This window comes from Musca autumnalis, unplaced genomic scaffold, assembly GCF_047663935.1.
Source record: "Musca autumnalis isolate F117 unplaced genomic scaffold, ASM4766393v1 scaffold_1, whole genome shotgun sequence".
In the NCBI taxonomy this organism is placed as follows: domain Eukaryota; kingdom Metazoa; phylum Arthropoda; class Insecta; order Diptera; family Muscidae; genus Musca; species Musca autumnalis.
Genome location: NW_027411644.1, coordinates 20664361 through 20691748, shown reverse-complemented (window position 1 = coordinate 20691748; position 27388 = coordinate 20664361). Strand labels below are relative to the sequence as shown.

Below are 27388 nucleotides of genomic sequence, written 5' to 3'. Positions count from 1 at the left end.
TATAACCCCTTTCCGAAAGAAAGGGTGCTTCTATAACCCCTTTCCGAAAGAAAGGGTGCTTCTATAACCCCTTTCCGAAAGAAAGGGTGCTTCTATGGACCCTTTCCGAAAGAAAGGATGTTTCTATGGACCCTTTCCGAAAGAAAGGGTGCTTCTATAGACCCTTTCCGTAAGAAAGGTGCTTTTTAGACCCTTTCCGCAAGAAAGGGTGTTTCAATAGACCCTTTCCGAAAGAAACGATGCTTCTATAGACCATTTCCGAAAGAAAGGGTGCTTCTATAACCCCTTTCCGAAAGAAAGGGTGCTTCTATAACCCCTTTCCGAAAGAAAGGGTGCTTCTATAACCCCTTTCCGAAAGAAAGGGTGCTTCTATAACCCCTTTCCGAAAGAAAGGGTGCTTCTATAACCCCTTTCCGAAAGAAAGGGTGCTTCTATAACCCCTTTCCGAAAGAAAGGGTGCTTCTATAACCCCTTTCCGAAAGAAAGGGTGCTTCTATAACCACTTTCCGAAAGAAAGGGTGCTTCTATGGACCCTTTCCGAAAGAAAGTGTGCTTCTATGGACCCTTTCCTAAAGAAAGGGTGTTTCTATGGACCCTTTCCCACTATAGACCATTTCCGAAAGAAAGGGTGTTTCTATGGACCCTTTCCCACTATAGACCATTTCCGAAAGAAAGGGTTCTTCTATAGACCCATTCCAAAAGAAAGGATGTTTCTTGGAAAGGGTGCTTCTATAGACCCTTTGCAAAGAAAACTGTCTCTTGGGATTGTGATTCTGAAGTATCTTTTTTGCCGTCCAAAGCTTGATAAAATGTTACTTCTTGATCATCTGTACGCTATCTGTATCAATTATCAGATTCACTTCGTCATCTTTGCAGACGAATGTCTCTGCACAATATCCTTTCATTCTGGTGTTTTAAATTTTCGGGCTTTATTCTGATGTGCGGGAACGTCTCAAATTTCTCACACCTAAGCTTTTCCTGCTATTTAGTTTTTTTTTTTTTTTTTTTTTTTTGAAAAAAAAACGCTCCTTTTTCTCTCCTCTTCTTACGATATTTTTCCTTCCTTCTCAGTGTTGCTACTGTCTGCATGGTTGCTCTGTATGTCGCATTCTTCTCCAAGTATATGGTTTGTGACAGTTTGAAGAGAGTGGGTTAATCTTTACCACAGCGCTTCTCCATTTTTGGGACAAGAATACCGATTTTTGCTATCCGTTGTATATGCAACTTTTTCACATCCAGCTTCCACCTTGTGTTAGATCGCACTTTCGCTGCAACACTAACATCAGAGCCTCAAGGGCTGCTACAAGGAAATAGTCGGAATCGTTGTTAGCTCCTCAAATCGATCGAACATCTAACACACTGGAAGAGTATCTTCGTCTGTCACAACATGATCGATCTGGTTTTAAGTGTTTGTAGCTGGGGATATCCACAAAGCCTTGTGTATGTCGAGGAACCTTGAAACCTTTTTTTGCCGCTGCAAAATTAATAAACTTCATTCCGTTTGTCGAATGTTACCTCACATAGATATTTTCCCTCCCAAGTTTAGCATTAAAATCTCCCAGAATAATCTTAATATCATAGCCAGGCCAGCGGTCATATGTTCTCTCTAGGCGTTCGTAGAATATATCGCTCGGGCCATGGCCACTTATGAGACTGATGTTTAAGAACTTTGCTTTCATACGGATAGTGAAAATTCTCTCATCTACCACTGTGAATCTGGATACCAGGTTTTTAAGTCTTCCATTTACCATAAATCCGACATCTATCCCATGATTTGTTTTATGGCAGCTATAATACAGTGCGTAATCGTTAGAGATCGGGCGGTTTCCATCACACTTCGTGTATACCGATAATATCAATGGACAGTGACCACGATGATCGAAAATTCCATTTTCAAAGAACGTCTATATTGGACAACAACTTTCGATACGTTCCTCACAAAATTAAAAAATTTTCCTTTAGTGCAGTTTAAGAGCTGGTCGAGGATTATTATGAACATGTGGTTGTGATTACAACGATATACTTTTTTGTGGGTAAGTCCATGCTTCCGTGTGACGCAAGGGAAGAAAGATGCCAAGCAATTGCACTAACCGGCTTTAACATGCTAAAACCCAGGACTTATCTTGGTCTCTCTTTCATTCCAAGTGGACATTGACCTCCACGCGGTGTCACGTGGGAAGCTGCTTTTAACTTTAACATAGAATGAGTGATGAAAAACTCGCTAAAAACACGTAAAAATGTGGGTCGCATGGAAATGGAATGCTACTGCTTCGGCGGAGTAAAAAAGTGGAAGACGAGACTGAAAAACACGACACCTATTCCAAATTAAAAAAGTAAAGCAACAAATAGAGAGGAATAGAAATCTTTTCTTAGTTCGGCTTATGGGACGAATCTCCTTCCGATGTCCAACATCTGCAATGCGAATATTGACAACTTTCGCAGCAAAAACTTATTTTAACAAGAAAGAACGGCGTTAAGTCAGGCCGAACTTGTTATACTCTCCACCACGAGTTGCATTGAAATAAAATGGAACAATAAGTTTTCTTTCGTATATGAAGAAGACTCAACACCAAAACAATGTGGCCTTCAAAGTACCGAAATTCGGTAACGTTCAATGGGGGCTATATCAAAACGTCGATATATTGACTCAAAGAAGAATAAATATCGAATTTCCAATATTTCGATAAATCCTTCAAAATACCGATAATCAAGAGATACGCTTCTATGGGAGATATAGGAAGCCGCGGACCTATACTGATAATTCTTTTCTGGAATATTTTATAAACCCATAGAAGACTAAATAACAAATTCCAGTCTTTCGCTGAGATATTGACGCCACAACCTTCAGAATTACGAAAATCGGGAGGTACCGTTCCAAGGGGGCTATATCGGAACGTGGACCTGTACCAACGAATTTCATTCAGAAAAGTTTTTAACTCCAAAAAAGACTAAATACTAAATTTCGGTGGGTACGAGTAGCTGTGGCCACAATCTTCAGAATACCGAAAATAGGAGGTACCGTTCTATGGGGGCTATATGAAGGCGTGAACCTACACTTACTAATTTCTGGGGGAAAGTTTATATCCCCAACGAAGACAAAGTACCCAATTTTAGAAATTTCTGTGTGGTAATGATGCTAAAACCTTCAAAATACCGAAAATCCGGTAGGTTCGTTCTATGGGGGCTATACTAAGGCATGGACCTGTACCGACATGTTTCTGGGGGAAAGTTTAATACACCCAAGGAAGACAAAATACCAAATTTCAGCAATTTCTAAGCAATATCACCGAAAATCGGGAGGTATGTTCTGTGGATGCTATATGAAGGCGTAAACCTATACTGACAAATTTCATATGCATTATTGTGGCCACAACCTTCAAAATACCGAAAATCGGGAAGTACCCTTCTGTAGGGGCTATACGAAGGCGTGGACCTATACTAACACATTTCTGGTGGAAAGTTTTATATCCCCAACGAAGACTAAGTAACAAATTTCAGCAATTTTTGTGTGATAATGAGCCTAAATGGTTCAAAATACCAAAAATTGGGCGTTACCTTTCTATGGGGGGCCTTATCAAAACATGGACCGATATATCCCATTTGCAATACCAAACATTCCAGGAATAATGAAAACTTCTATACCAAATTACAAAACTCTATCTTAAAATTTCGAGCTGTATCTTGATTTCAACAGACGGACGGACATGCGAATATCGTTATATCGACTTAGAGTTTTTACTTTATCAAGAATATATATACTTTATAGATCTGCGATGAATATTTCGATGTGTTACAAACGGAAAGACATATTATGTGGAGGCAATAATAACAAATGTAGGGTAGAATGCATGTGCCGTGTCATTTCGTATGAAGGCTTATCGAGTTTTGTGTACAAACCAGATAAATGTATATATACTTGAACGAAGTATTCTTCACTTCCAAGTTTTCTTCTGGACTTCTTCATTAGCGCTATCAAAGTCATCCGTTTAGTCAACAAAACTATATGGAGGTACTTCTCTTGTGCCTACTGCGGGATTTGTTGCCACATGACCTGTAAAAAGCATGCTAACATTTTCAAAATTCTTAAAATTATAAAAGTGTCAACCTTCGTTCAATTCATTCATCAATTAAAAAAAAACATTCAGTCGCTTCTATTTTAATTTACTTTAGTTTTCTTCTTATTCAATTGTCCCTCCTCGTGACTTGCACTTATCACAATTTTTCTCATTAAACGAAAGAATACAATTACCAACTTAACTACTGCCACAACAGCGACAAACAATATTAAATACACATCGATGTTGTGATATTGAATGAAACTCAAATTCACTCCTGCATTACGCATATGTACAGCTCCTTCATGTCTCAACACATATTCGATCCAATAGATGGCAGTTTCCAGAGGTGGCAATGGAGTATCTCTAAATTGTTTGGAACGCTGTTGGACTGTGCGTGTGTAAACTGGATTTGTTAGCAATTCCAAAATTGTTTTCTCCAATGATTGGGGAGTAATTTGGTCAAGGCTTAGGCTCAAGGCGTAGCCAGCCTTAACTGCATTCTTAACATTCATAAATTGATCTCCCAACAAAGGTATGCCCAGTATGGGTTTGCCGTGGTACGTGGTTTCGGTGGTACTCAAATAACCACCATGGGATATAAAAAGCTTTACCTTGGGATGGGCCAATATCGATGGCTGGGGATACCATTTTCTTATGACAACATTATCCGGCTTGTTGGGTAAAGAGTCATCTTCAAATTTCCACAAAATGGTATATTTTTCCAATTTGCGAAATACTTCCAAAAACGTTTGCAGTTTTTCCTTTGACAAATCTTTGCTTTTGATGTTCGATCCCAATGAAAAATAAATAACTCCTTCATGTGACTTGTCGATTATTTCTTGCAAATCCTGGGGCAATGGGTCGGGTTGCCGCTTGATATGCAAACCACCCACCTCTATCATGTTTGGCACATATGGCCTGGCTGAGCGTAAGGTAAAGTGATCATTTAGTAAAACCAAGGAAATATTTTGCCGTGCTTCATCCAATGTTAGCGAGGCTTGAGGAAAATATTTCTTATAGAGTTCTTCTTGATATGGCAGCATAAGGTAGTTAAAACTTAAATCATCTATAGTTTGCATTATCACATTGTGTATTCTCTCAGTGAGGGACATGTGATTACCATACGGTAATGCCAGGTGAGGTATATAGGATAAGGGGGTGGGGTTTTTTACTAAATAATCCATGAAATTAATGGTGCCAAAAGTGGATACAGTCACAACTGGAGCCCTGAAATATTCTCCCAATCCCACTAAGGCCTCGGAGAAAAATATTTCCACAATGATTAAATCGAATTTCTCTCTGGCCAGCATTTGCTTAACTTCTGCATTCTCCATGATATTGGTGACCATTGTCTTACCGGTCTCTGCCAAATTCATAAATTCGGAGAAATATGATTTCTTGCTGCCCCCTGCAAAATCTTCTAACATTTCTGAAAAGAAACACAATTGTAAAAAATAAATAGAAAAATATATAATTGCAGTTGTAACCAATATACGATACGATCCAGTCTGCAGTATTTACACTTTTCTAACTTACTCTCAAACAATTTCGAATTTTCCATAACGGCAATATCACGAAAATTTTCCAACGGTTCCTTTTGGGGGAATGTCGATATGGAGACCACTTGATGACCTTTCTGCGCCAACCCCTTTAGCAGAGGCAATATGAAAATATATTGTGATGGTCCGGGATAACCAAATATTGAGAGAATTTTTGCTCCATCTCCAAAACAACGGAATGTTGTCATCAAAATTAATAAAACCAAACCAACAAAAACAAGTGAATTACGTTTCATGGTTACAATGCAAGCGGCCGGCAGAGCGAATGAAAGTGACTTGTCTAATGATCAATGGAAAACTGAGAGGCATAAAGCAACAGCTTTCTGTTTAAAGAACAAAAGCTTTTTTGTTAAAATAAAAATATAACGACAACGCAAAAATACAATCATAAAACAAACATGTATGTATACAAAATTTACTAGCATTAAAATATTTTCACATAGTTATAATACAAATGTACTCACATTATCAACGGGTTACTTGAAAAAGTATTCTATGTGTAGTACAATTTTTCAATTTTATTTGATTCAAACCTATTCTGATGATCGCAAAAATTTTACACTTTTTTGTAAATTTTTTATTATAGTTCGGATATTTTCCGAAAATATGGCAACACCGTCAAGTTTTTTCTTGGGAATGTTGGCATTGTATAGGACTCTCAAAAAGTAAATAGTATGGATCTGCAATACGAACACATCGGAAGATACCTTAACATATAAAAAGAAAAAATTCAAACCTATTCAGATGATCGCTAGTGTATAAAAATGCAAGTAAATATATAGTTGAAATTACTTAAAACGACTGCCAAGGGTCCGACGAAATTCGATTAACCATAAAGCTTGAATTTTTTTAAAGAATATTCTGCAAAGTACCCAATAGCCCATAAAGCGTGGAGTTTTAAGAATATTTTTTCAAGTACCCAGCAGACCATAAAGCGTGGATTTTTTAAAAATATTTAAATGCCCAACAGCCCAGCGTGGATTTTTAAAGAATATTCTTTCAAGTACCCAACAGACCATCAATCGATGATTTTTAAAGAATATTCTTTCAAGTACCCAACAGACCATCAATCGATGATTTTTTAAGAATATTTTTTCAAGCACCAATCTATATCTATATATATAAAATTGAAATTTGTTTGTCTGTTTGTTTGTTTGTTTGTTTGTGCCTTATAGACGCAGAAACCGCTGAACAGATCTTCCCGCAATTTTTAGGGTACATTCCTACATCGCCTGAAATGAAAATAGGCTATATCATTTTTTGAAATTCCGCGTTGATCTGGAGATATAGCATCAAAACCGGAGGTACCTCCAAGAAAATTTAAATTTTGTATGCAAATATCTTTTGAACTGTTACAAATACAATCCACAAATTTTGTATGTATGACGGAATTTGATGTAGGAATAAATTTACCGAATTATATTCAAATCGGTTCAGATTTGGATATAGCTCCCACATACATATGTTTTCATCCGATGTCCTTATTTCATGCACCAAACACGCTATTAATGTTCAATTTCAATAAAATTTTGAATGTGTGACGGAACTTGGTCTAAAAATATATGTACCAAATTATATCGAAATCGGTTCAGATATGAATATAGTTCTCATATATATTTTCGGCCGATATCCTGTATTTGCTGCACCAGACACGCTATATATGTCAAATTTCTCTGAATTTTGGAATGTGTGACAGAATTTGGTCTAGACATAAATGTGCCAAATTATATCGAAATCGGTTCGGATTTGGATACAGCTCCCATATATATTTTAGGCCGATTTCCCGTATTTTATGCACCAAACACGCTATGTATGTCCAATTTCAAAGAAATTTGGAATGTGTGACGGAATTTGTTCTAGAAATAAATGTGCCAAATTATATCGAAATCGGTTCAGATTTGGATATAGCTCCCATATATATTTTCGGCCGATTTTCCGCATTTGATGCACCAAACACGCTATATATGTCCAAATTCGCTGAAATTTGGAATGTGTTACAGAACTTGTTCTAGAAATAAATGTGCCAAATTATATCGAAATCGGTTCAGATTTGGATATAGCTCCCATATATATTTTCGGCCGATTTTCCGCATTTGATGCACCAAACACGCTATATATGTCCAAATTCACTGAAATTTGGAATGTGTTACAGAACTTGGTCTAGAAATAAATGTGCCAAATTATATCGAAATCGGTTCAGATTTGAATATAGATGCCATATAAATTTTTGGCCGATTTCCTTTTTTTGATGCACCAAACAAGCTATATATGTCCAATTACGCTGAATTTTGGGATGTGTGACGGAATTTGGTCTAGACATAAATGTGCCAAATTATATCGAAATCGGTTCAGATTTGAATATAGATGCCATATATATTTTCGACCGATTTGAGGTATTTGATGCACCAAACACGCTATATATGACTAAGTTCGCTGAAATTTGGAATATGTTAAGGAATTTGTTCCAGAAATAAATGTGCCAAATTATATCGAAATCAGTTAAGTTTTTAATATAGCTCTCATATATATTTTCGGACGATTTCCTGTATTTTATGCACCAAACGCGCTATGTATGTATGTTCAATTTCAATGAAATTTGGAATGTGAGACGGGATTTGGTCTAAAAGGAAATGTGCCAAATTATATCGAGATCGGTTCATATCGGAATATGGCTCTCATATATATTTTCGGTCGATTTCATGTTTTTGATACGTATGTCCAATTTCTATGAAATTTTGAAGAAACTCAGAAGTCAGCAGAAGTCATCATTATATACAGAAGTACATATAGTTGGGAAGGAATAGACCAAGTCTACAGCTATTAAATATCATATACATATATGAGAGACTTCTTAAGAATATTGTTTTATTATGATATATCTAAATCATTATTTGTGTAAAAATTATAAATAAAAGTGAGAGTTATCCTAAGAGTAATTTAAGATATCACAATATGTTAATATGTATATGACCTGGAAAACATAAGTCACCTGTACATATAAAAGAAATTAAAACTATCTTCAAACTTAAGATTTTCAAACCTGGTTCTATTCTTAAATTAATTATGTTAGGTAGATCTAAATACAATCTGTAGAAATAAAGAGAAATTAATAGTGTAAGATTATAAGGCTTTAGGAGGAGTGTTACCCACTGAAACATACAAAAATACCATAGTAGCTCCATGACAGCCACGAATGGGCTCTCCTATATTTATGCGTTAAAATATAAAAAAGTTAATACAATTATAGCATTCCACTATGTTTTATCTTAGTCGGGGTAGCGAAGCGCACAGCTAGTACATATATAAAATTGAAATTTGTTTGTCTGTTTGTTTGTTTGTTTGTGCCTTATAGACTCGAAAACCGCTGAACAGATCTTACTGAAATGTTTAGGGTACATTGCTACATGGCCTGGAATGAAAATAGGCTATATAATTTTTTGAAATTTCGCGTCGATCTGGAGATATAGCATCAAAACCGGAGGTACCTCCAAAAAATTTAGATTTTGTATGCAAATATCTTTAGAACTGTTACAGATACAATCTCCAAATTTGGTATGCGTGACGGAATTTGATGTAGAAATAAATTTACCAAATTATATTCAAATCGGTTCAGATTTGGATATAGCTCCCACATACATATATTTTCGGCCGACTTTCTTATTTTATGCACCAAACACGCTATATATGTCCAATTTCGCTGAAATTTGAAATGTGTAACGGAATTTGGTCTAGACATAAATGTGTCGAATTATGTCGAAATCGGTTCAGATTTGGATATAGCTCCCATATATATTTTCGGCCGATTTGCCGCATTTGATGCACCAAACACGTTATATATGTCCAATTTCGCTGAAATTTTGAATTTCTCACGGAATTTGTTCTAGAAATAAATGTGCCAGATTATATTGAGATTGGTTCAGATTTGGATATAGCTCCCATACACATATATTTCGGCCGATTTCCTTATTTTATGCACCAAGCACGCTATATATGTCCAATTTCGCTGAAATTTGAAATGTGTAACGGAATTTGGTCTAGACATAAATGTGCCGAACTATATCGAAAACGGTTCAGATTTGGATATAGCTCCAATATATATTTTCGGCCGATTTTCCACATTTTATGCACCAAACACGCTGTATTTGTTCAATTTCGCTGAAATTTGGAGGGTCTGCCGGAATTTGTTCCAGAAATAAATGTGCTAACTTATATAGAGATCGGTTCAGATTTTAATATAGCTCCCATATATATTTTCGGCCGATTTCCTGTATTTTATGCACCAAGCACGCTATATATGTCCAATTTCGCTGAAATTTGGAATGTGTTACAGAACTTGGTCTAGAAATAAATGTGCCAAATTATATCGAAATCGGTTCAGATTTGAATATAGCTCCTGTATATATTTTCGGCCGATTTCCTGTATTTTATGAACCAAACTCGCTATTTATGTCCAATTTCGGTGAAATTTGGAATGTGTAACGGGATTTGGTCTAGACATAAATGTGCCAAATCATATCGAAATCGGTTCAGATTTGGATATTGCTCCTATCTATATTTTAGGCCGATTTTCTGTATTTGATGCTCTAAACACGCTATATGTGTCCAATGGCGCTGAAATTTGGGATGTCTGACGGAATTTGATCCAAATATAAATGTGCCAAATTATACCGAGACCGGTTCAGATTTGGACACACTACATATGTCCAATTTCACTGAAATTTGGAAAGCGTGACGCAATTCGTTCTAGAAATAGATGGGACAAATTATACCGAACTCGGTTCAGATTAGAATATAGCTCCCATATATATTTTCGGCTGATTTTCTGTATTTTATGCACAAAATGTGAATGTGAGACGGGATTTGGTCTAAAAATAAATTTGACGAATTAAATCGAGAGCGGTTCATATGGGAATATAGCTACCCATATATATTTTCGGTCGATTTCATGTTTTTGTTATGTATGTTCAATTTCAATGAAATTTTGAAGACTTAGCAGCCAGTAAAAGTCATCATTATTTACAGAAGTACTTATAGTCGGGAAGGAATTGACCAAGGCTACAGCTATTAAGTATCATGTCTTTGGGAGATTTCTTAAGATTTATGGTTTATTATAATATATCTAAATCATTAGGAATACTTATAGGCGGAAAGGCTTTCGGAGGAGTGTTACTTCCTGAAACATACAAAAATACCATAGTAGCTCCATAACAACCCTGAATAGGTATATAACGCCTTCATATCTCCTATATTTATTCGTTAAAATATTAAAAACGTTAAAATAATTCTGGCATTCCATTATATTTTATCGTAGTCGGGGCAGCAAAGCGCACCGGGTTCAACTAGTATACCATAAAACATGGATTCCTTAACAATAAGTTTTCAAGTACCCAACAGCCCATAAAACGTAAATTTTTTTAAGTAAATTTTTTGAGTACATAGCCGACCATAAAGCGTGGATTTTTTAAGTACACAACATAAAGCGCTTTTAAGAATATTTTTCAAGTACCCATCGGGTTATGATTTAAAACCATACCATACAAAAATATAAAAAAAATATATTTTTTAAAAAAAAAAAAAAAAAAATCTAAGAGAATAATAAATAAACGACATTTTGATGATTACTTGATAACCTCGTATGTGGACATTGGTCAAATCCATGCTTTTTTATTTAAATACATATTATTTTTTAATTTATTAAAGTCCCAAAAAACATGTGCATATGGTAAAAAATTTTTACCTAGTATATGGTAAAAACCAAAAATGTTTTACGATCGATGAATCCGAGTTTCATCTATTCAGAATTTGCGAACTGTTAACATATTCTATATAGTACTAGCAAAATGTCCGCTACTTCGTAAGCGGAAAAGAAATAATATACAAATAAACAATATTTAATATGGAGAACACTGAAAATTTTGATGCACTAATACCTATTTGAATTGATATTTAATTTCTTTCAAGTACTGCTCGTATACGTTTTGTTCGAATTTGAAAAAAGACCTCTACACTTCAACAGCGGCCTACATTTTAAATTCCAGTCCATGTTTTATTAGAACGGTATGGATATTTTGAAAATTTTATCCACATTTTCCAACCGAATTTTGGTATTTGTGATATCAAAATGTAGAAAAATTTTTGAGACATTTTATTTTGGGCCTTTTTTCTCTGGATGTAAAAACCTTCTTGTAAAACATTAGCCGCATAGATCTACCTTTTCAAATGAACTTACTATAAAGTTTAGAATAGACAACAAACATAAAAACAATTTTGTTGAAAAGGTACGTTTGACTTTTTGATTTCAGTACATTATTTAGAAACCGAATTCGTGTTAACCTAGAAACAATAGTACATTATTCAGTACAATTTTTAAAATCCAGGACCTTAGCTCAAATGTTACAGTTTTAGCTCTACTTATTCACCCAATGTCAATGGTATTACATGTAGAAACCTTTCATACATTTAAAGGCAGATTTAAATAAACTTTCTGATAAAATTTCAACAGTCATCCTCATAACAAATTTCATTTATCGATTCACTCATTACCAGTGCTTCAATATTTAGTATTACACTATGTAACACCGAAAATGCAACAACTTCTAGTATGCATTTTTTGAAAGTACATATTTAGACTACAAAAACCCTAGTAGGGTTTTGTCCTGTCAGATCCAGTTCGGATTTTATGGCCTCATCTAAACCGGGCTAAATCTACACTTTTTTGCATTTATCAGGCCTTTATCTCAGAAACGTATAGGAATTTGGCCTTGCTGTCTTTAGCATTACTGTAGCCCTATACTAGAACTTATCTTTTCAAAAAAAACACATCCTAGGGCATCAAAATCTATAAAATATAGAACATTTTACATAATTGCTGAAATTCTGGTCAGTATCGGCTAAAATATTGGGAGTTGAACCAAGTAACCTTTTGCAAAAATCTTCCAAATAAAGTTCTCAACAATTCTTTAGAACATTCTCAAACTCTAAAATGCTTACTTCATGTTGTTTCAGCCGTATTTACATCATATCTTTTACAACACGTATTTCAAACGCAGTTCACACCAATAGTTTATTCTCGCATTTCGGATATCACTACATTATTGATATTTTTATTAAATCGTCGTTGAACAAGTAAAAAAGTATCGGTCGGCTTTGCCGACAGAGATATACCCTCAGCCTGTGCAAATTGAAACACTTTTTTCACAAAAAACTTATGTATTTAGGGGGTTTCAAAATTTTGGTCGTAAGAACCGACAAAAATGTTGATTAGGATTAAAGTTAAAAAATTTTGCAGAAAAGGTACTTAAAGGAATGGACCGACATAGACCATAGGGGTGCCATAGGGGTTTTTATACCCTTCGGGCTGTTTTCTCAAGAAGTATGGACTTGCCCCTGAAACAACTTTTACCATCGTAATTGAGGCAGCAAATGTAAGTTGCTTTCACAAAAATCAAAGTAATTCAATAGCAGGTCTTAAAGTGAACTTATTCCACCCATAAACATGGTGTCATAGGGTTTGTTTTTCAACATTCAGGCTATTTTTTCAGGAAGTATGGACTTGCCCCTGAGGAAACTTGTACCTTCGTATAGGGGACAGTGAATACAAGATGTTACAACAAAAACCAAGGCGATTCGAGAGCAAGTCCTAAACTGAACTTTTCCGAAATTTTGTGTGAGAGGTACTCGGAAGATTTTACCGATTGAGTCCATATTGAAACCTCATCTAAGTCTGGTAGACATTTCATAATGTGCAAAGTATGGACCAAATCGGTTACTCCCTTCAAGAGTTATCGTACGCACAAATTTTCCGAACATTTTCGAACTTTTGTGGGGGAGGTACCGGAAGGAGTGGACCGATATAATCCATCTTTGAACTTGAACTAAGTTTGGTCAAAATATTACGAAAGCCAAATTTTGGACCGAATCGGCAGATCCGTTCGAGAGTTATCTTGCGCCCCAACCACTACACACGGTGTCATAGGGTTTTTGTAACTTTCAGGCTATTTTCTCAGGAAGTATGGACTTGCCCCTAATGAAACTTACAGCGTCGTATAGAGGACAGTGAATACAACTTGCGTAAACAAAAATCAAATCGATTCGAGACCAGGTCCTAAACTAAACTCTTCCGAAATTTTGTGTGGGAGGTACCCGAAGGAGTGGACCGATTGAGTCCATATTGGAACCTCATATAAGTTTGGTAGAAATTACACGATGTGCAAAGTATGGAAATAATCGGTTGTTCCCAACATGAGTTATCGCGCGCACAAATTTTGCGACAATTTTTTAACATTTGTGGGGGAGGTACTTGAAGGAGTGGACCTATATGGCCTATCTTCGAACTTAAATCGAATGTGGACAAAATATTTCGATACCCAAAATTTGAACCGAATCGATTGATCCGTTCGAGAGTTATCGTGCGCACCAGCCAGACAGACAGACGGACAGACAGACAGACAGACGGACGGACATTGCTAGATCTACTCAAAATTGTCTGAAACGGATATCGTACAAACATACTTGGGGTCTAAAACCATTATTTCAATGAGGCACATTTTTGGTCGTATCAAAGTGTAAATACCCTCTTTAGCCTAAAGGCTGAGGGTATAAAAATGTACTGAAAACAACGGGATAGAGGCATTTTACAACAATGACATGTTCTGAAGGGTTGTGTATTACATTCCAGGGAATATTTTTCCAAAAGAAAATATTCAGAAAAAATTAACGGTTTTGGAGATACGATGCGAAATGTATAAAAATTGCGTCATTTTTGTATATATTTTGAAATTTGAGGTAATAAATGTAGTTTTTCGAGTTCATTATTTCTCCAAATATTTTATTCTTGTCCTTACCTACAAATTTGCTTCAGAGGTCAGAAGAAGATTCGCATTGGTTTCAGAGATATAGCCCCGAATTTCTTTAATAACTCAATATTTAACCATGTTTAGATGGGGCCATAAAATCCGAGCTGGATCTGACACAACAAAACCCAACTAGGGTTTCTTGTTGTTTGGGTCTGTACTTTCAAAAAATCCTCAGTTCGAATTGTTTGCACAAGATTACCTTAAAAATGTTGCACAGTGTTATTTAATACTTATACTTCTAGTACACTTATTGTAAGACCACCTCTAACAATGAACCTGACAAATCAATAATATATCAGAATTTCACTTCTATTCCTTAGCCCAATACCAAATTTATTGCAATTTTGTACTTTTCACGCACTAATGATATAATTCCATCTTCATTGCTACACCCAACGTCAAATTTAATAGCATTTAGTACATTTCGTATTTCTCAAAAAATCATCCAGCCCTCAGCCTAATTTTAGAATTTGTATGAATTTTAAAAAATCCGTATCTAAACACCAACACAATCCCTCATGCAACACCAAACTGGTACCAAATTTAGTACTTATATGTATAAGTTTCAAAAATTACTTCCTTTTATCCAAAGCTATATCCCAACCGCGATTTAGTATTTTTCGTATACATTAGTACGAATTTCCAAAACTTCCTCTCTATCTCCACTCTAAACGTCAACTGCTATACTAATACCGAATTTCAAAATTTCAGCTCTACCCCTTTACACAGTAACAATTTGGACCAAATTCTGTGCAATGTAGTAATTTTTGTACACTTATTGTACGTATATCCACAACCACATCCATATCTCCACCCTACACACCAACAGCGGCTATAATACCAAATTTCCGAATTCCACCTCTATTCATAATACCATTAATACTTTTCGTATGAAAGTACGAATTTCAATAACTATCTCCAACAGTAATTGCGAATTTCAGGATTCCACCTCTATCCATCCACCCAAATCTAAATTGTACCAAATTTAGTACCATTTATTACTTTTCGTACCCATAAGTACGAATTTCCAAAACTTCCTCAATCCCACACTCCAACAGTAACCTTAACTCGAAATTTCAGGATTCCAGCTCTATTCGTTCACCCAAATACAAATTATACCAAATTTAGTACTTTCTGTACCCATAAGTACGAATTTCCAAAATTACCTCAATGCTACACTCCATAAGTAATCTTAATTCCAAATTTCAGGATTCCAGCTCTAACCGTCCAACTAAATTTAAATTATACCATATTTAGTACCATTTAGTACTTTCCGTACCCATAAGTACGAATTTCCAAGACTAAGTCAATCCTACAGTTCAAAAGACATCTTACTTCCAAATTTCAGGATCCCACCTCTATTCGTTCCCCCAAATCCAAAGTGTACAAAATTTAGTACTTTTCGTACCCATAAGTACGAATTCCCAAAACTTCCTCAATCCTACACTCCAACAGTAACCTTAATTCGAAATTTCAGGATTCCAACTCTATCCGTTCACCCAAATATAAATTGTACCATATTTAGTACATTTAGTACTTTCCTTACCCATAAGTATGAATTTCCAAAACTATCTCAATCCTACACTCCAACAGTAACCTTAATTCGAAATTTCAGGATTCCAACTCTATCCGTTCACCCAAATATAAATTGTACCAAATTTAGTACATTTAGTACTTTCCTTACCCATAAGTATGAATTTCCAAAACTATCTGAATCCTACACTCCATCAGTAATCTTAATTCCAAATTTCAGGATTCCAACTCTATCCGTTCAGCCAAATGTAAATTGTACCAAATTTAGTACCGTTTACTACTTTTCGTACGCATAAGTAAGAATTTCCTCAATCCTTCACTCCATCAGTAATCTTAATTCAAAATTTCAAGTTTCCATGTCTATCTAAATCCAAATTGTACCAAATTTGGTACCAATTAGTACTCTTCGTACTCATAAGTATGAATTTCCAAAACTACCCCCATATTTCAATCGTACACTTCAACGGTAATCAAATTTCAGGTTTCAGCTCTATCCGTTCACCCAAATCCAAATTGTACCAAATTTAGTACCATTTAGTACTACTCGTACACATAAGTACGAACTTCCAAAATCATTTCAACACCACTTCCCAACCTTGATTTACATACCAAATATAAAAATTGTAGGAGGGTTGGCGTTTTTTGTTTGGGATGACGACTTCTATTTTGTTTTTCAAAATAGTCAGGCTTAATCCCATAGTCGTTGTTTTAATATTTTATTAAAACGACTTTAATTTATTAGTGGGAAAAAAATTGGCGGTGTTTACCAAGGGGTAAGGCAGGGAATACTATAGTTTCAGATCTCGCGACAATAAGGGAACTGATGAAGATCTGTGGCGAGATCTGAAACTATAGTATTCCCTGCCTTACCCCTTGGTAAACACCGCCAATTTTTTTCCCACTAATAAATTAAAGTCGTTTTAATAAAATATTAAAACAACGACTATGGGATTAAGCCTGACTATTTTGAAATATAAATATTGTAGCTATATCCGCTCAAAATATACAATTGGTACCAAATTTAGTAAATTTTCGTACACTTATAAGTCGAATTTTCAAAAGCCCTTTGGTACATTTTTCTAACTCTCCATCTGTTACCCTCATTCCAAATTTCAGAATTCTAGCTCTTCCCGTTTGTCTAATACAAAGGGTACCATATTTAGTACCTTTTAGTACTTTTCGTACCCTTCTAGGTCGAATTTCCAAAAACCCAGCCTTGTCTCACCCCTACACACCGACAGCAACCCACAGTCAAAATTTCAGCTTTCTAGCTTCAGCGGTTTCGTCTGGGCGATGATATGTCAGTCACTCACTCACTAAGCTCTTTTATATATATAGATAACTGAAATTCTTTAAAATGAAGTGTTTTGGGAGGAATCCTATAATGTCGACCATTAAAAATAATTTTCGTGGAAACTGTGTTGGCACCAATGTAGAAAAATGGGTACAAATGGGTTGAATCCAACAAGTTTTTTTATGTTCCCTTCCGATTTCTGGCTTCATCTTACATCTTATATACCTATGCTCAAAGAAAGAATCACAGAATACACCATGGGCAGGCAGCACGATACTAGTGTATGATTTTTCGATATATCCACTGCATCCACATAAAATTGATGCTGACATTTTGAAGCCGGAATTTCGGGGTTTTTTGAATTTTTGTATTAATCCGGACGCGCAATGTGATAATATTCCAAACTCATAAAAGGAGTATAGAACTCGTGATTTTACGTCGTTTAATGTATATCTCAATTGGGTGCCACCGTGGTGCAATGGTATGCACACCCGCCTTGCACACATAAGGTCGTGGGTTCGATTCCCAACATCAAAACACTTTTCAACGGTGGCAAAATACCCCTCAGTAATGTTGGCGACATTTCCTGAGTATTTCAGCCATGAAAAACTTCTCTACAAAAGTGGTGTCTTAGACACGCCGTTCGGACTCGGCGATAAACAGTAGGTTCCATATCATTGAGCTAATATGAATCGGGGTGCACTCATTGATATGAGAGAAGTCTCCCTTGTCCCTTAAGGGATGTTTGTGGAACATTTATATATAATGTATATCTCATGAGTGTGCTCCTTACAGCATCCTAGTAATTGGAGTCTAAAGGCCAACATTTGATGCGTGTATTTTCTTAAAAAAAAAAAAAACTATTTTTATACCCCCAGCCTTTAGGCTATGAAGGGTATATCACGAATATTGTCAATTATTTCATATTCCATTTTAGAAAAAAAGGATAAATTTTTTTCGCGCTACATCAACGATTTTTGTTGTGTAGGTTAAGAAAAAAAATTCCCAGTACGAATCTGGTAGCGAGCCAATTTTTGGTAATAGCGGACAAAAGTTATGGCGCTTTTATTTCGCTTTTTAAGATAGAAAATATTATAAAAAGCTAATTATTTTAATGAGCACAATTGTTACAAAAAAGTTCTTTCGAAGTGACTTCAGCGAGTAGATTGCATAATACCTGCAAAATGTTACACAGAATTCGCGGAATGTACATAAAATTGATAAATTATTGAATGTAAGTCAACTTTTGTTCAAAATTAAGTCCCATTTAGTGGTCATAAAATTACATAAAAATTTATTGTGGATCAAAACTTCACGGCGAATCAAATGAGACTACAATCATACAGATTGGTGTTATAGTTTCGATGTTACAACCAAAATAAGCACATATTTTGGTCAAACAAAATAATTTTTTGTTTAAAAAAATATTTTTTCACATGCATTATGAAGTAGAAAATATTGTAAAAATCTATAGAAATACTTCCTTCATTTTGCTTAAATCTCCCAATAAAATAGACGGATTTTGCTTTATTGACATTCATATTAAAGCTTTCCCATTAGGGAAGGTAATTGAGTTGATGGGGATATATCTCAAAGCTTCTGAAATGGAAACACAGGTCAAATAACCCAATTTAATTTATATGCATTTTAAAATAAGTGTAAATCGCGTAATTATCAAAATCATTTTGTCCGCATGTTATTTTCATGTACAGCAAGACCATATCTATTAAGTTGTATATTTCATTCGAAATATAATTTTGACGCTAAGATGTAGCATCGGCCGCATCTTAGCATTAAAAAACCTATAAAATATCGCTATATATATTAGGGTTATGACTTTTTTACAACCTCATATCCCTGTATCATAGCGTGATGAGTTTTGCCATAAGATTGCATAAAATCTTAATTATAAGGTGATTCGGTGAAAAAACCTCACGCACAAAATGATTTTAAAATTTGAATTTATCAAAATTATGGACAATTTTTTGAAGTCACTGAAAACAGATATATAATTGAAAATAAACTTTGGAGCCACATGAGATAATTAAAATTACATAAAATGTACTTCTCACTAATTTTCTTCAATTCTGAGAATCGTAAAAATGTCGTAAACGCTTTTATTCAAAAATATAATTTTTTAACAAAAACAAAAAATTAAAATTTTTTCAAAGTGACTTTTTTCGCGTCTTTTTTAATATTTGAATGAAATAAACATTATTATAGTTATTAGTAGGCTTATGTTTATTCATTCGTGCAACAAAAAATAATTTTTTGAAAAAAAAATTTTTTCATTTCATATATTTTTTCAAAAAATTATTTTTTTAAAATCTATTTGTGCGTGAACTTTTTTTATATTTCAATGGAATAAACGATAGCATAGTGATTAATAGCCAAAAGTTCATTCATCCCTGCTACAGGAAATCATTTTTGAGGAAAAATGTCAAAAAGTCATAACCCTAATATATATATATTTGCGCAAAGTGCATACAATTTTTGTCCGCATCCGATTTCAGTGTCCACCATGAAAATCTAAATCGATATATATCTATTTCAAGGCGTTCAATAAAGAACCGTGAATGTAGCATCCCACACTATTTTTTGGGATAAAATGAATGTAGCTCCTTATCTGTGAAGTTTTCAAATCTATGTTTCAGGTAAAACGAAGATGCTGCACTAGTTTTTTCATTGCAGTGGAAACGATCCGCAGAAATCGCGATTAAATACGCGATATTTTCAAAAACAATTTTAGTGGATTTTTCTACTTTAAAATTTCGCGTTTTAGTAGATGGATTTTCAAGAGGAATGATTTATTGGATCCGGAACGTAAAAAACTAAAATGTGCAATGTAGTGCGAGGTATTCTAGAGACAATTGCAAATATTAGATCCGAAAAATATGATTTTTAGAAAAATGTTCGCACAAAATTTCCGCATTTGGATGCAGATTTCCATGAAGCTGTGTAGACTATATTCACGACACATATCAGGAAAAATGTCTAAAATTGTCTTTTCCATTTCAAAAAAATCAAAAAATTTTTTTGATACTACATCAATGATTTTTGGTACATAGATTAAGAAAAAAATCAGCATTCCAAATCTGTTTTCGTTACTAACTTTGATCGTTGCGCGCAAAAGATATGACCGTTTTAATTATGATAATTAGAAAAAATTCTAAAAAAATCGCTGCTTAATATAGTTAGCTGTTATATCCTATTATCGGGAACTGAATTCGTACCCTTTGCGATGATGCAAAAAATAATCGCAAAGTCTCAATGGATTCGCGAAAAATCAAATTTGTTAAATAATTTCACGTATTTACAAACATATTTTTGAAACAATAGCGTTCATAGTTACGAAAAATATATAAAAAAAATTATAACAGCATCCAGGCATTTAGAGGAATAAAATGAAACCTAAGTTGTGAAGTTTGGAGCTATAGTATTCATGTTATTTGCAAAAATACGAAGAAAATATTACGAACAAATTAAAATCATATTATTCTAATTTTATTTTTTTATGGTTTTATAGGAAAAGTTGGAGAAAAAATGTTTGAGTTCTTCGGCATTTTCGTCAAAATTTCACGCAATAATGATGATATTCCGTTGTAACAAATTTTTCACTTATAGTTTTCCTATTTTCGAATATTATTAGAACCTTATATTAAATCACAAGGAATTCCAATTGTGGCATAACGTTAAAATAATGTTATATTGAATATTACAACATTTGAGACGCATATAAACCGCGTAATTATGAAAATGACATGATGCGCATCCGATTTTTCAACACAGCTAATCAATCCCTTTTATTTGATGTACAGTTTGTCAAATTCTATTTGGCGGCCACGATGTAGCATCTGCTGCATTTAAGGGTGCAAAATACAGTAAAATGGTAATAATTTCCGCGAAGTTCATTTACATTTTATGCGCATCCGATTTTAATAATCACAAAAAAATAAAAAATACATCCTTCTATGCCGTTTCAATGCGATCCATCAATAACCGTGGATGTAGCATCGCACTCAATTTTTAGAAAAAATCTATTATATCTCTGGATTAGCGATAGTTTTTAAATATCTGTTTCCGCGCAGTTTAAACACGCTTATCGATCTATTTATTTAAGTAGAACTGACACATCAAAAACGCGTTTTAATATGCGATATTTTCAAAATATCTTTGTGTTTATTTCAGCTCTAGTCCATATTTTGTTGTATTCAAGTATTTGAATAACAACAAAATGTTTTACAGTGGATATGAAATTGATTAGTTGCGGGCGGAGGGTGAGGAATACTATAGTTTCAGTTGTCACCAAACAACTTCATCAGTTCCCTTTTCCGCCGACTCTGTATCGATAAAACAGGTCAATAAGCCCATCCAGCAAATTAAACAAAATGAGAAAATTGCTGTATGGCCCTAAAGCTGATTACCCTACAATTTGAGTCGAACTAAAGAATTTCATATCCACCACTGTTTTTATGTCGTCTTTGCTTTGCAAAGAATCCGAACATATGAGTGTTGCTTCAATAAGCGGGGGTAAAACAACGAGAAAGTTGTTGTTTTTGCATTACGCATTGATCAACAAGGCCGTGCTGATGCCTATTATTGTTGTTGGCGTTTTTTATTGTTGGACTGCAGAATTTTACATCTTTGTGTTTATTTCAGCTCTAGTCCATATTTTGTTGTATTCAAGTAATGCGTAATGCAAAAACAACAACTTTCTCGTTGTTTTACCCCCGCTTATTGAAGCAACACTCATATGTTCGGATTCTTTGCAAAGCAAAGACGACATAAAAACAGTGGTGGATATGAAATTCTTTAGTTCGACTCAAATTGTAGGGTAATCAGCTTTAGGGCCATACAGCAATTTTCTCATTTTGTTTAATTTGCTGGATGGGCTTATTGACCTGTTTTATCGATACAGAGTCGGCGGAAAAGGGAACTGATGAAGTTGTTTGGTGACAACTGAAACTATAGTATTCCTCACCCTCCGCCCGCAACTAATCAATTTCATATCCACTGTAAAACATTTTGTTGTTATTCAAATACTTGAATACAACAAAATATGGACTAGAGCTGAAATAAACACAAAGATGTAAAATTCTGCAGTCCAACAATAAAAAACGCCAACAACAATAATAGGCATCAGCACGGCCTTGTTGATCAATGCGTAATGCAAAAACAACAACTTTCTCGTTGTTTTACCCCCGCTTATTGAAGCAACACTCATATGTTCGGATTCTTTGCAAAGCAAAGACGACATAAAAACAGTGGTGGATATGAAATTCTTTAGTTCGACTCAAATTGTAGGGTAATCAGCTTTAGGGCCATACAGCAATTTTCTCATTTTGTTTAATTTGCTGGATGGGCTTATTGACCTGTTTTATCGATACAGAGTCGGCGGAAAAGGGAACTGATGAAGTTGTTTGGTGACAACTGAAACTATAGTATTCCTCACCCTCCGCCCGCAACTAATCAATTTCATATCCACTGTAAAACATTTTGTTGTTATTCAAATACTTGAATACAACAAAATATGGACTAGAGCTGAAATAAACACAAAGATGTAAAATTCTGCAGTCCAACAATAAAAAACGCCAACAACAATAATAGGCATCAGCACGGCCTTGTTGATCAATGCGTAATGCAAAAACAACAACTTTCTCGTTGTTTTACCCCCGCTTATTGAAGCAACACTCATATGTTCGGATTCTTTGCAAAGCAAAGACGACATAAAAACAGTGGTGGATATGAAATTCTTTAGTTCGACTCAAATTGTAGGGTAATCAGCTTTAGGGCCATACAGCAATTTTCTCATTTTGTTTAATTTGCTGGATGGGCTTATTGACCTGTTTTATCGATACAGAGTCGGCGGAAAAGGGAACTGATGAAGTTGTTTGGTGACAACTGAAACTATAGTATTCCTCACCCTCCGCCCGCAACTAATCAATTTCATATCCACTGTAAAACATTTTGTTGTTATTCAAATACTTGAATACAACAAAATATGGACTAGAGCTGAAATAAACACAAAGATGTAAAATTCTGCAGTCCAACAATAAAAAACGCCAACAACAATAATAGGCATCAGCACGGCCTTGTTGATCAATGCGTAATGCAAAAACAACAACTTTCTCGTTGTTTTACCCCCGCTTATTGAAGCAACACTCATATGTTCGGATTCTTTGCAAAGCAAAGACGACATAAAAACAGTGGTGGATATGAAATTCTTTAGTTCGACTCAAATTGTAGGGTAATCAGCTTTAGGGCCATACAGCAATTTTCTCATTTTGTTTAATTTGCTGGATGGGCTTATTGACCTGTTTTATCGATACAGAGTCGGCGGAAAAGGGAACTGATGAAGTTGTTTGGTGACAACTGAAACTATAGTATTCCTCACCCTCCGCCCGCAACTAATCAATTTCATATCCACTGTAAAACATTTTGTTGTTATTCAAATACTTGAATACAACAAAATATGGACTAGAGCTGAAATAAACACAAAGATGTAAAATTCTGCAGTCCAACAATAAAAAACGCCAACAATATTTTCAAAATAATTTTTTGCAAATTTTCGAAATTTGAGGGGTAATATATCCGCCGATCTAGTGGGTGGATTTTTACGCGTCGTGGCTTGTTAGATTCAGAACGTAAAAAAAACTAAATTTACGCGTGTTTCCACGGAAATTGAATGACGTTTGTAAATTTTAAACCAAAAAAATAGGTTTTTGAGAAAAATTTACGCACAAAAATTTCGTGTTTAGGCGCAGATTACTGTGATCCTGTGAGGGCTACACCCTCATGTTATACACTAAAAATGCGAAATCGCGAGTACTACAATCCAATAGTAAGCTTTTAGGGAAATCCAGCTGCGCGTCCCGATTAGAGCAAAAATTCAAAAAACCCCATTTTTCAGGTTTCAAAATGTCAGCATCCGTTTGAGGTAGATACAGTGGATATATTAAAAAATCATACATTAGAAACTTCAACTCTGAAGTGTGCTCTTTAACTTCTCCTTTGAGCATTAAGCTCTACATTGTGTTGTACAACCACTAATTGGAAAATAACATAATGAAACTCGTTTATTTCAACGATTTTTTCCGATTTTTTTACATTAGTATCACCACAGCTTCCGCTCAAATTATTATTTTAAGAAACCCCTCGGTGAATCGGGCTAAAACAGTTTATTTTGCCGAAATGCTGTCAAAAGTTATGGTATAGTAAAACTGATCGCGAGTTACAATACCCCATACCTCAGTTTCAACACAAGTTAATTTTCTACAAAAAGCTTGATATATCAAATAACTCAGAATCGCAAGTACTACAATCCTATATATGATTTTTTGAAAAACCTGGTTGCGGATAGAAATTAGAAGAAAATTTTAAAAAACACTGTAAATCTGGCTTCAAAATGTCAGCATCATTTAATGGTAGAACCCGTCCAAATTTTGAAACGTAATACATTAGTGATATGATCCTTATTTAGTTTGCTTCTACTTTTACTTTGACAGGCAAATCGAGAGAAGTGCGGTTTACTCACAAATCGACAGAAAACAAAAAAAGACAAGTTGGCTTCAACCCATTTTTACCCATTTTTGAACATAATTATTGCCACAGCTTCCATGCAAATTATCTTTTAAGGCCAATATTCTTTGCCACGTCCAAAAACATTTCATTTTATCCAAAAATATTTAATTTGTATAATATACAATCACGAGTCGCGTGTTCTAACAGGGTAAACCTTGGCTTCAGCTATGTTAAATTTTCAAAAATATTGGTGATATACCCTCGTTAGCATAAATGCTGAGGGTATAAATATATATACTTGAACGAAGCTTTTTTCACTTCCACGCACCTCGGATTAGTTTTCTTCTGGACTTCTTCATTAACGCTAGCAAAGTCATCAGTTTAGTTAACAAAACTATATAGAGAGTACTGATCGGCTTCTCTTGTGCCTAAAAAAAGCATGCTAAAATTTTCAAAATTCTTAAAACTATAAAAGTGTCTACCTTCGTTCAATTCATTCATCAATTTTAAATGAAACTTTCAGTCGCTTTTATTTTAATTTACTTTAGTTTTCTTCTTATTAAATTTTCCCTCCTCGTGACTTCCAGTTATCACAATTTTTCTCATTAAACGAAAGAATACAATTACCAACTTAACTACTGTCACAAGAGCGACAAATAATATTAAATACACATCGATGTTATGATATTGAATGAAACTCAAATTCACTCCCGCATTACGCATATGTACAGCTCCTTCATGTCTCAACACATATTCGATCCAATAGATGGCAGTTTCCAGAGGTGGCAATGGAGTATCTCTAAATTGTTTTGAACGCTTTTGGACTGTGCGTGTGTAAACTGGATTTGTTAGCAATTCCAAAATTGTTTTCTCCAATGATTGGGCAGTAACATGTTCAAGGCTTAGGCTTAAGGCATAGCCAGCCTTAACTGCATTCTTAACATTCATAAATTGATCTCCCAACAAAGGTATGCCCAGTATGGGTTTGCCGTGGTACGTGGTTTCGGTGGTACTCAAATAACCACCATGGGATATAAAAAGCTTTACCTTGGGATGGGCCAATAACGATGGCTGGGGATACCATTTTCTTATGACAACATTATCCGGCTTGTTGGGTAGAGAGTCATCTTCAAATTTCCACAAAATGGTATATTTTTCCATTTTGCGAAATACTTCCAAAAACGTTTGCAGTTTTTCCTTTGATAAATCTTTGCTTTTAATATTCGACCCCAAAGAGAAGTAAATAACTCCTTGATGCGACTTGTCGATTATTTCTTGCAAATCCTGGGGCAATGGGTCGGGTTGCCGCTTAATATGCAAACCACCCACCTCTATCATGTTTGGCACATATGGCCTGGCTGAGCGTAAGGTAAAGTGATCATTTAGTAAAACCAAGGAAATATTTTGCCGTGCCTCATCCAATGTTAGCGAGGCTTGAGGAAAATATTTCTTATAGAGTTCTTCTTGATATGGCAGCCTAAGGTAGTTAAAACTTAAATCATCTAAAGTTTGCATTATCACGTTATGTATTCTCTCAGTGAGGGACATGTGATTACCATACGGTAATGCCAGGTGAGGTATATAGGATAAGGGGGTGGGGTTTCTTACTAAATAATCCATGAAATTAATGGTGCCAAAGGTGGATACAGTCACAACAGGAGCCTTGAAATATTCTCCCAATCCCACTAAGGCCTCGGAGAAAAATATTTCCACGATTATTAAATCGAATTTCTCTCTGGCCAGCATTTGCTTAACTTCTGCATTCTCCATGATATTGGTGGCCATTGTCCTACCGGTCTTTGCCCAATTCATAAATTCGGAGAAATATGATTTCTTGCTGCCCCCTGCAAAATCTTCTAGCATTTCTGAATAGAAACACAATTGTAAAAAATAAATTGGAAAATATATAATTGAAGTTGTAACCGAAATACTATCCAGTCTGCAGTATTTACACTTTTTTACTTACTCTCAAACAATTTCGAATTTTCCATAACGGCAATATCACGAAAATTTTCCAACGGTTCCTTTTGGGGGAATGTCGATATGGAGACCACTTGATGGCCTTTCTGCGCCAATCCCTTTAGCAGAGGCAATATGAAAATATATTGTGATGGTCCGGGATAACCAAATATAGATAGAATTTTTGCTCCATCTCCAAAACAACGGAATGTTGCCATCAAAATTAATAAAACCAAACCAACAACAACAACAAGTGAATAACGTTTCATGGTTACAATGCAGGCGGCCAGACGAGCGAATGCAAGTGACTTGTCTAATGACCAATGGAAAACTGAGAGGCATAAAGCAACAGCTTTCTGTTTAAAGAACAAAAGATTTTTTGTTAAAATAAAAAATTTAAAAATTTTGGTATGCATGTATATAAATTTACTTGCATTAAAATACATATTTTCACATTGTTATAATACAAATGTACTCACATTATCGACTGGTGAATATATCAAAAAGCAAGTAAATATACAGTCGAAATTACTTAAAACGACGGCCAAGGGTCCGACGAAATTGGGTTGACCATAAAGCTTGGATTTTTTAACGAATATTTTTTCAAGT

At 34.9% G+C, this 27388-nt stretch overlaps 2 protein-coding genes across 2 annotated transcripts; both read right to left on the bottom strand.

Annotated features, from left to right (window-relative positions):
* Window positions 1-4149: 4149 nt before the first annotated feature.
* LOC141394706 (UDP-glycosyltransferase UGT5-like) lies at window positions 4150-6069 on the bottom strand. The gene is made up of 2 exons (XM_073969494.1): window positions 5595-6069; window positions 4150-5487 (listed from the first exon to the last, which is right to left on the bottom strand). Exons 1-2 carry the CDS (start codon window positions 5851-5853, stop codon window positions 4157-4159), a joined length of 1590 nt encoding a protein of 529 aa, XP_073825595.1. The 5' UTR covers window positions 5854-6069; the 3' UTR covers window positions 4150-4156.
* A 19278-nt stretch (window positions 6070-25347) lies between these two features.
* LOC141394695 (UDP-glycosyltransferase UGT5-like) lies at window positions 25348-27131 on the bottom strand. Its single transcript, XM_073969482.1, has 2 exons — window positions 26787-27131; window positions 25348-26685 (listed from the first exon to the last, which is right to left on the bottom strand). The coding sequence occupies exons 1-2, from the start codon at window positions 27046-27048 to the stop codon at window positions 25355-25357; spliced, it is 1593 nt and encodes a 530-aa protein (XP_073825583.1). The 5' UTR covers window positions 27049-27131; the 3' UTR covers window positions 25348-25354.
* Window positions 27132-27388: the final 257 nt, after the last annotated feature.